At 41.2% G+C, this 10,817-nt stretch overlaps 1 protein-coding gene across 4 annotated transcripts in view; it reads right to left on the bottom strand.

Annotated features, from left to right (window-relative positions):
• The window catches only part of lyplal1 (lysophospholipase like 1), a 43,867-nt gene extending 39,350 nt beyond the window's left edge, over positions 1–4,517 (bottom strand). For 2 of the 4 annotated variants that reach the window (XM_061776980.1, XM_061776979.1), the window contains exons 1-2: positions 4,384–4,517; positions 136–305 (exon numbers count right to left, since the gene is read on the bottom strand). Coding sequence is in view for 2 of the 4 variants with exons in the window: in XM_061776981.1 (XP_061632965.1) it covers positions 136–305; positions 3,834–3,933; positions 4,384–4,468 (355 nt within the window). In the remaining 2 variants the exon portion in view is untranslated. Of the gene's footprint in view, positions 1–135; positions 306–3,833; positions 3,934–4,383 lie in introns of all 4 variants that reach the window. The other 2 variants (XM_061776981.1, XM_061776982.1) reach the window with 2 other exon arrangements.
• Between the last annotated feature and the right edge of the window lie 6,300 nt (positions 4,518–10,817).

Genomic DNA, 10,817 nt, shown 5'->3' with positions numbered 1-10,817 from the left:
GTATTTTGTGCATAATGCTTTAGTCTTACAATGCTGATACAAATCACTGCAGTGCCAAGCACGAAATAATAAAAACACAACAAATGGATCATGTACCAATATAGTATCACTGATCAGATAAAACCAGATTCATACCGATAATTATACGATGTTTGGGGATTCCGGCGGTGACTTCGTCCTGAATGATGGACCCTAAGGCGCAGCACATGGCATCTATGGATTGTAGGTGCTCTGGGGAGTTGTTTGAGATCTTGTAACGGTCAAACCAAACATTGGACAGAGCTCCGTACATCGGCGTGTATGGTCTGATTGGAATCAAGAAAAGGGATCATAGGTCAGCTCAAACGACAGTAGCATGTTAATAGCATTGGTTCCAGCTAAATGATGTGACTGCAAAGGATATAACACCAGGCATGGGACGATTGCCGTTTTGACAGTATACTGCGGTTTTAAAAACTCACGGTTACCCTCAGCGCTTAAACTGTGCGTTACTGGTAACAGTATATATATCTATATTTTTTTAAGTCTTGGTCTTGCTGCTTGCAGTCAGGATGCTTTTGCAACTCATAGAGAACACTCAGTCATGCAGAGCAACTTGACACACTCGCTCTTGCTCCTCGTGTGTGGATGTATGCATCGACATCGAAATAATAGAATCAATGTTGCAGTGTTGTTAAAAAGTGGGGCTTCTGTTCCGGGTTTGTAGCAAGCGGGATAGCAATTGTAACATTAATTTCAGTCGACAACAGAGGGTGATTTTGCCAAACATGGAGGCCCCATGAGATGGATGACTATTGATGACTTAATCTGTTTAATTCTTATTATTCCACGAGCACAATATTAATCAGAATACCGTTGAGATTACTGGTGGCAAAAACAAAATATTCTTGAATAAATAAATAAATGTATTTTTAAAAATTGGGTTTAGTTGCCATTTAAAGCGCAATCACAATTGCTTCTGGAATGCTAGTTGACTTCTGATTTGTTCATATTTGAAACAATTTCCCCCACTTGGAAACAATAGCAAATTCTTCATTGTCATTCGTGATGGGAACTGATAAAATTTTTCTGATTCCATTTTTTATACTGCTTAATGATTCGATTCTTTACCTCGTCTCAAATTTGTACTTTGGGGGTGAAAAAAATATCCAGGGGACCTTAAACTGATAAAAAAATATATATAATTAAATGAATGAAATAAAAAATACCCACTGCATATTATATCCAGGCTTCTCACGATCATAAAAACATTATAATCTAAGAAAAACGATTAATGTGGCGTGGGTTGTGTATGCAAATTCCTGTGTTGTAAACGCACCCTGTGTATCTTGCAGCAAGCATGTGTCGTATGTTCTTCTGGCCTCCCTGAGTGTGCTCCAAGCTGTTTAATGACACCCTGCTTAGACTTGACTCTAAAACTAAAGACACAACTAAAATAATTACATACTTCTGAGATTGCCGGCTTAATGCTAACACAATGGAAAACCCTACTGACTGGCCAGCTAAAATTAGCATTAGATCACGGGAGATATTTACCTTCAAATAATGAATATTCACACACAAACGCCGTATAACACATATAGACAGATAATATAAAATTATATTGTCAGGCATAGACTCTTCCTAATCTGTGAAAAAGTAAAGTTCTATTGCGACGGTCTTCCTTTACTCTTTTTTGTTTGTTTGTTGAGCTTACAGTAAATGTGTAGATGGATTTCCAGAATCCATTGCTATAATCAAAATTACTGTACCATGTTTTGACTACGTTAAAATGCATCTATAATGTGCTTTTTTGTACAGACAGGGTTTAATCGTTAAGTGGTGTCATTTTTAGTCGCGTGTTTAATGCTGCTTTTGGGGGCAATCTGGCACCCTTACTCAGAATGGTTAGAGTGACGTAGCCTATTAATACCACTTGCAGGCCTAGAAATTTACGAATGTCAGCTAGTTCACACGTTGCGTCCGCTTCGTAACATATGGCATGAGTCATTTTTAGTTGTGTATTTACTGCTGCTTTTGGTGGCAATATGGCACCCTTACTCAGAATGGTTAGTGTTGTAGCCTATTAATACCACTTGCAGGCCTAGAAATTTACAAATGTCAGCTGGTTCAAACATTGCATGCGCGACATAACATGTGCAATGACGTAATTATTCCAAATAGGATCGATAAGAGAATCACTACAAAATTCAGGGAACAATTCCAAATTGTTAATTTTAGAACCAGCTCGCACTGATTCTCGGTTTTCGATTCCCATCCCTAATTGTCATAAATTTAAATAGAAGTTATGATGATTGATAGATGTATTGTAAACTATATATTTTTTAAATTAAACTACACTACTCCGCTTTGATGACACGTAACAGCGCATAAGTAAGTGAAGAGGGAAGGGGCTTACAGAAGGCAGTCAACTTTGTAATATTCTGTAAACTGTCACAAGTGGCAAAGCACGATGGACACGACGTGATGCAATTTTGATAGCACCTAGGGAGATTAACTTATGTGCGCGTGAAGTGAGTCTCATCACATAAACAACTAAAGTCGTCTAACTTTGTTGATGACTTTTATGTGAATTTATTGTAGCTTTAGTCACATTGTACTGAGCAGCCATAACAGATGCGTAGTGTTGAACCGCAATTCACAGGAATAGAAACTGAGCTCTGCCGCGAATAGCGAAAAATCGTGAGGAATTGACACCCCCCCCGACCCCCAAATGTTTTTTAATTGTCTATAGATGCCACAACATGGCGGAAAAGCACTACATGAGGTTTCTAACTCACTTCAACATAGTTCCTTGGCGCCAAGATGCCACAAGATCATGGAAACAGTACTTTTTATATTAGATAAAGCTTTGGCCTGAGCACAAAACAGCAAATAGGTGAGTTTTTCAGAAAAAAAAACAAAAAACTGACTGGTTTAAATAAATAAATAAATATTGTGATTTGAGAATATGCAGGTAAACACCTCACCACTTTCTTGTCATGATCACACTTTTGCGCTTTGTCCTCTTATTACTGGTCTAGGTCTACAGTGGATTTCAAAAACAAGCGGGGGGGGGGGGGGGGGGGGGTTATACCACACACACACACACGAGTGAAGTGAATACTTTTAGATGCCCACTGAGCTCAAGTCTCACAAATTTACTGCCATCTTGTCTGACAACTTGAAAGATGAAGTTTCAACCTCTTTAGAGAGACTTTTGAGGAACATCAATTTTGGTCAGTTTCCAAATTTCAATTCAATCCATTTTTGAGGTTCCACTGCATTTTGTTTTGTCTAAAATTTTATGTTTTTGGTATCAAAGAAAGTAACCAATGGCCAAAGAACAACTCAAGACTCTGACTCACCATAATCTTCAGTGTCATTTTAAAGATTAGTTGAAAATTGTCACTGTGGTTATTTTATACAAAATCGACAGGGTTCTGAAAGGACAATGTTACATATAGTATGCTCAATCTGCTCTGAAATTCTTTTAAAAATACACATGGCTAGGCCATCATATTCTCATAAACAAGTAGGAAAGGATTTTCACATCAGCGCCCACCAAAGTTCCTGGTTTTGCTCTAGGCACATGATCAAACATCAACAGCACGCCTACTCACTCGCTGTGAATTCTCTCAACAATGACCTATTCAGTTCACACATGGACTCAATCGGATCTTACACAGACTTTGTACTAGGAAGCTGGCACGTCTGTTTAACATTCACTGTGAACTTGTCTGACTGCTTCAGACATTTGCACTCTTCCAAACACCTCCTCCAAGATAACCGCCTCAAAGAATACTGTGACATGTTTAAGACATATTGAAAACAAACCAAACAAAAAAACGTACCTTGCTGGGGCTGTGGGGTAAATGACTCTAATGTGATCAAAAGTCAGACCAGGCATCATCACATCTTGAACCCAGGCTCTTAACCCTTGCCCAGTGTCACCTAGTCATGGCAATTAAGAGCATTAGCATACCAACTGTGGTCAGCACTGACCATTATATCATGTGAATCATATGTACAATGTTGATACTGTATCCTGTATAAGGACATGGTCTCTTCAAAACGCGAGTATCATTTTACACAGTATGATTCAATTCAGAACGCGAGTAAATGCACTGCAATATATTGCGTATCAATTTTGCAGTGGTTTCAAGGTTTTACTCCTTAACAGATGCTACAGTATTTACATAACTAATGTGGACCAGAAGCTAATATATTTAGAATCTCTGCGCCAAAACTAGTGAACTTCATTACAGAATCCGTAAACACATCACTCAATCATGCAGTGTGTCTTGTCAACCTTGAACTGTCCGTCGGAGTTCGGACAGTTAACTGAACGATGAACGAACAGTAAAACGTCTTGAACATTTAATAGTTTCAGATACAACGCACCTGAACCGTGCAGAAATATAACCGAAGCGGAGTGCTTCCCCGTGGGAGACACAACACACTTCAGAAGCTTCTGCATAGCAGCCATGACAGCAGTGGTGTCATCTCGCGAGAGTGCGCGCGATGAAGAATGGGATGGATGGATATAAAAGACACAAGGCATCGTTAATCTACAAAATAAAAGCTCCATTACTTTTTATTGCATAAATATACTGAGAGAGAGAACGAGAGAGATTAAGTGGTTAAAGCTGGGGTGTAACAAAATATCCGATTTCACATAAATAATGAACAACTATATTTGATGCTATCAACAACTCGAGCCAATTAAATTTCATTGTATTTTTCTAATTGATAAAATTTAAAATGTTTACTTGCTGCATATTTCCTCTTTACAAGTACTGCTATACAGTGAAGATCACACACATGCAGGCAAGTGAGTGTATGACAGGCAGAGGTGGGTAGTAACGTGCTACATTTACTCCGTTACATTTACTCAAGTAACATTTTCGATAAACTGTACATGTCAGAGAACTTTAAATGCACTGTACTTTTTACTTTTACTTGAGTATTTATGTGAAGAAGGATCGATACTTTTACTCCGTTACAATGATTGACACGCCGTTCGCTACTTTTATTTATCCATTCATGCGTGTGGGCGTCTATTTTTAGACTCCATCTTCGACTTCCGCATAGGGCAGCCGTTGCTGCAATCAAACGGGATCACCAGTGTCATTTGACTCCAATTCGCCAATCAGACGACACAAGGCAGTCACATGACCGCGCACGTAGCCTTTGCGAACCAATCAAAATGACTCATTTTGGGGCAAAAATCCTTTGGTAAGGATTGAGCTATTTTTACATTTTTGTTGTTGTGTTATGTTATATTAATGTGTGGTATTGGAGCGTAACGGCAATTCATTACGAGTGTTACGGTTACCGTTTTCCTTGATTTGCCATTGCTGTTATTGTACCTTTTCTTCAAATTACTTTATTCTCAGATGTGGGTACTGGAAACCAAGAGTGCCAGTTCTTGGAGATGATGCATAATATCATTTACATAATCATAAACAGACAATATGAAATTAAATTGGATGAATAAATCATGGATTATGAAATAACATCTAAATGAAATCGAATGGTCGACCGTGGTTTACACATGCAGAGTCATTAGTCCCTCAATGCTGCCGGTATCTTGATAAATACAAAATGTTTTCCAGTACTGTGTCATACTTTGTGGTGACCTAATGGAATGTCTGGCTCTGGATATCAGTTTAAACACATTTGAGCATCTTATCTTGTATAAACCTTGGCCTAGTTAACTTGAATTCTGGTCATTTTCCTAAGCCAAGCACTCACTGGACCACACAAACACTGTCCCTGCCCTGAACCCCCTCTAATAATACAACGACCAGGGTGAAAGTGTTGCTTTAAAGGACCCAGAACAAATATACTGTAGTTACTGCTTGTAGTAATTGTATTGAGACCTTTTGCATCAGCTTGCAAGACTAACAGCGTCACAATACTTGTGACCCTATTGCTAGTAGACAGAATCTCTCTAGAAAGCCCAATTATTAAAAACTAAGACTTAACACTTTTTGACTTAAGTCAATAAATAAAGTTGATTAAATAAAAGAAACACTATACAGCAACAAGGTGAGCATGTATTAAGTGTTGGGAAGGTTACTTTGGAAATGTAGTTGGCTACAATTACAATTTACCGTGTTCAAAATTTAATAGTGTTAATATTTTAATTACTTTCTTAAAGTAATATAACAAATTACATTTGATTACATTTTGATTACTTAATTTTGAATGAATGCATCAAGAAGAACCTTGGATGTTTCCTCTAAAAAAGTGGATTAAAAGCAGAGATCATTAATCACATATTTGTTCTTTACACAAATAATAAACTGACAAAAAACATAATGAAATGTAAATACCAGTACATAATAAAAAATGTTGCATTATATGTGAACAGCATGTGGAAAACCACCAGATCATACCACGTTGACCTGGTGACAAATTTAGAAAATATTTTTTCATATGACAACCCAGATTAAGTGAATGTATCATAAAATGATCAAGGAATCAAGGAAATTTCCAAAAGCAACTGTAATTTAATAACACATTTCTCCCACAAATTTAATGGATTACAATTACATAAATGTTCTTATTAAATTACATAATCTAGTTACATGTCATTAGTTACTCCCTAACACTGCATGTACCGTATTTCTAAATAATCAGTAAAGTGGGCATGAGAGCCATTTGTCACTCAGAGACTGTATGATGTTACTTATGGGCAGTCCTATCAGAGGTCACTACAGCAAGTCACTTGCACGATATGTCTGGCACAGTGTTTGGTTTGTTTGTTTGTTTTTGTTGTTGTTCTACACTGGATGGCCTTCCTAACGCAACCCACCCATTTTTTATCCGGGCTTGCAACCGTGAGAGTCTGGTTATTGGGGCACGGGCAGCAGCATGTTGACTCGAATATGAAAAGGCAGATTTCACTCTGCGCAAAGATATGGAGTGTATCTGCTTTTATTGGGAAATTCCCAATAATTCAACTCCGGCACTCATTTGACCACAAACGGGCCACAACAGAAAGGACTCCATCCATCTATCAATTTTTTTCCGCTTATCCGAGGTTGGGTCACGGGGGCAGTAGCTTTAGCAGGGAAGCCCTGCCCTTCCCTGTCCCCAGCCACTTCATCCAGCTCTTCTTGGGATACCCCGAGGTGTTCCCAGGCCAGCCGGGAGACATAGTCTCTCTAGCGTGTCCTGGGACATGCCCGGAACACCTCAACCAGTAATGCGTCCAGGAGGCATCCTAATCAGATGCCCGAGCCACCTCTGGCTCCTCTCAATGTGGAGGACCAGCAGCTCTACTCTGAGACCCTCCCAGATGACCAAGCTTCTTACTCTAGCTTTAAGGGAGAGCTCGGACACCCTGCGGAGGAAACTCATTTCGCCCGTATAAGGGGGTTTGGTACACTATACTTCCAGAGCACCCCCCACAGGACTCCCTGATGTCCACGCGATGTTGCAGAGGCGTGTCAACCAGGACAGCCCAAAACATCCAGAGCCTTTAGGAACTCCGGGCAAATCTCGTCCACCCCTGGGGCCTTGCCACCGAGGAGATTTTTGGTGACCTCAACCCCAGATAGCCCTCCTCAGAGATCCCAGACTCTGCTTCCTCATCGGAAGGTCTGTCAATTGAGGAGGTCTTCAAAGTATTCTCCCCACCAACTCAACGTCCTGAGTCAAGGTCAGCAGTAACCCATCCCCCCTATACACAATGTTGATGGTGCACTGCCCGATAGGACTCCTTCAGCTTGACGGCATCCTTCACCGCTGGTGTCCACCATCGGGTTCGGGGGTTGTAGCCACGACAGGCACCAACCACCTTACGGCCAAAGCTCTAGTCGGCCGCCTCAGCAATGGAGGCGCGGAACATGGTCCACTCGGACTTAGTGACCCCCGCCAACCCCCGGAATGTGAGCAAAGTTCTGTCGGAGGTGGGAGTTGAAACTCCTTCTGACAGGGGATTCTGCCAGACATTCCCAGCAGAACGTCACAATATGTTTGGGCCTGCCAGGTCGGAACAGCATCTTCCCCCACCATCAGAGCCAACACACCACCAGGTGTTGATCAGATGATAACTCTGCACCTCTCTTCACCCGAGTGTCCAAGACATGTGGCCGCAAGTCTAATGACACGACCACAAAGTCGATCATCGAACTGCGGCCTAGGGTATCCTGGTGCCAAGTGCACATATGGACACCTTTATGTTTGAACATGGGGTTGGTTATGGACAATTTTTAATGAGCACAGAAGTCCAATAACAGAACTCCACTTGGGTTCTGATTGGGGGGCCGTTCCTCCCAATCATGCCCTTCCAAGTCTCACTGTCATTGCCCACGTGAGCATTGAAGTCCCCCAGCAGAGCGATGGATTGCTCTCCAGCAGCCCCTCCAAGTCAGAACTTCTCGATCTCACACACCAGCCCCGGCTCCTTCTCTGCCAGTGACGTGATGATCCACGTTCCTTGAGCCAGCTTCTGTAGCCGGGGATCGGTCCGCCAAGATCCCTGCGCTCAGCCACCGCCCAGCTAACACTGCACCTGACCCCGACGGCCCCTCTCACAGGTGGTGAGCCCATGGGAAAGGGACCCAAGTTATCCTTTCAGACTGTGCCAGGCCGGGTCCCATGGGTGCAGACCTGGCCATTAGGCGCTCACCTTCGAGCCCCACCTCCAGACTTGGCTCCAGAGGGGAGCCCCGGTGACCTGCGTCCTGGCAAGGGAAAACGTGATTCCATCAATTTACTCATCATAGGGGGTCATTTAGCCATGCTTTGTCTGGTCCTTCACCCAGGACCTGTTTGCCATGGGTGACCCTGCCATGTGCATAAAGCCCCAGACAACTTAGCTCCTAGGATCACTGGGACTCACAAACCCCTCCGCCACACAAAAACTGTAGCTCTTCCCAGAGAAGAGCTACAGTTTTTGCAGGCACGGAGGTACACAATATCTTGAGAGGGACCTGGAGCCTGCCCTACTTGACTCTGTATGAGAGGCTGTGTACACTCTGGACAGATCACCAGTCAAACACTGGACTGATATGTTGAGGCAGACAACTATTGACACAGAGCGACCCTAGCCCAGAATTGAACAAATCATAGCATTATCATGTTTTGTTTTGTTTAATCCATATTTTATTGTATTTGTGCAATTTTTCTATCGTGTAAGAAATTATGTTTTGTTTTTTTTGTTAGCTAGCAGCACATGTGCAAGGAAGAACCTATTATATTTGGATTCACTTCTGGATAAAGGTGTGGGCCATAGAATTTATTTAACCTTTTCATTGTTACAGCCTGCTTCCGTTGGGTTATTGTATTGACCAGATACAGCAGATGGAACAGAGGCTAAAAAGATTATCTGTGCATGGCAGTGTTGTATCGCCACTTACAAGACTGGAGTGCAACAGTATCACCTAGCTCATAGGTGTCACACTCAATGCCCGGGGGTCAGATGCGGCCCACCACATCATTTTATGTGGCCCACAAAAGCAAATCATGCTCGTCAACTTCCGTCATTTTTGCTAAAATCTGTACCCAAATTCCAAATTGTCATAATAATAAACAATAATGTTGAGATATTGCATTTTTCTGTAACCAAACCCTTGTTCTACAGTAACTTAAACAATACTTGAACAAACTATTATCCTTCTTCCGTCTTCTGATTTCAAAACTAGTTATCCCTCAATTTGTTGTGTAATGTAATGTAATATGATTTGGTGATTAAACATTTATATGGTTTCACTGTTGTAATGGCCCTCTGAGGGAAATCATAACTACAATGCGGCCCAAGACAAAAATGAGTCCTTGCTCATCATTTCATCTTCAAATGACTCATACATGGTTTGGGTTGGTAGGGCTTGATAAAGCTCCATTTTAGTTTGTAATCAGTGTTCCTCTGCTTCCCTACAATGTACAATTTGGCACCGTGGTACCTGTCTAAGCCCACTACACAATCTAAGCACTACTGACCTCGGTGTCCTCCCTTAGTCCAAATGTAGTATGCAGCCTTGGCAGCTCTTCTCAAGCTTTATGGCTTCACATCAAAGTCTCCCTCCTGCAACCATGCCAGAGTGCCACATAACTCAACCAACATGAAAGTACTCCTGACTGTAATTTTTTTATGGAGAGGAAAAAGTAAACATCCAGAACCTTTAATGTAGTAGATAACTGGGTAGTTGGCCAGTGGGTGTTGCAGAGACAATACGAGCACCTCTATCCCAATTTGAATCAGCACACTTTATGCCGGCTTTTTATTGTATCTTCAACAACAACAATAACGTATTATCTTCTATGATGCTTTACCTTTACCTTCAATCACAGTCCTACTCCTTTTGTTTGAAATCAGCAATTATTTTTTTAACCACCAGTACAGGAGCAGAAGTTTTGGATTTAGAGGAATGCTCACTGGAGGCCAAGGAATTTTCAGGCAATATATCTTTATTCTCAGGCCTGCCTATTATGTGGATGAATGTATTCTCTTTGTATAAAATTGAAAGCATACTGTACATGTCAGTACAAAGGTCAACTGGAACAACATGATACAGTACAATTTGACTGAACCCAAGAAGGTGTTTAATCTATCCCAAATGCCTAATTGACAACTAAATTAACCTGTTTATGGTCTTTTAGGGTGGATTGATCTGGTTTCAAAGATGTTTTTTTTCCTACGGTTTTCACACTTCCCGCACAATGAATATCAAGTTTTTCTTATGTAGTTTCCATTCTTCAGGGGAGACTTGGCTGATGAGGTAATAGGGCTTATGGCCTGATAAATGTATGTACAGTACTTTAAAATGGGAACAGTGTATCTCATCCATATTGAGCCAGTTGTAATGAAATGTAATTTGCATTAC

The sequence above is a fragment of the Phyllopteryx taeniolatus genome, chromosome 6 (assembly GCF_024500385.1).
Source record: "Phyllopteryx taeniolatus isolate TA_2022b chromosome 6, UOR_Ptae_1.2, whole genome shotgun sequence".
Lineage (NCBI taxonomy): Eukaryota > Metazoa > Chordata > Actinopteri > Syngnathiformes > Syngnathidae > Phyllopteryx > Phyllopteryx taeniolatus.
Note: the sequence above shows the minus strand (reverse complement) of the source record. Positions and strands in the feature narration are given on the sequence as shown.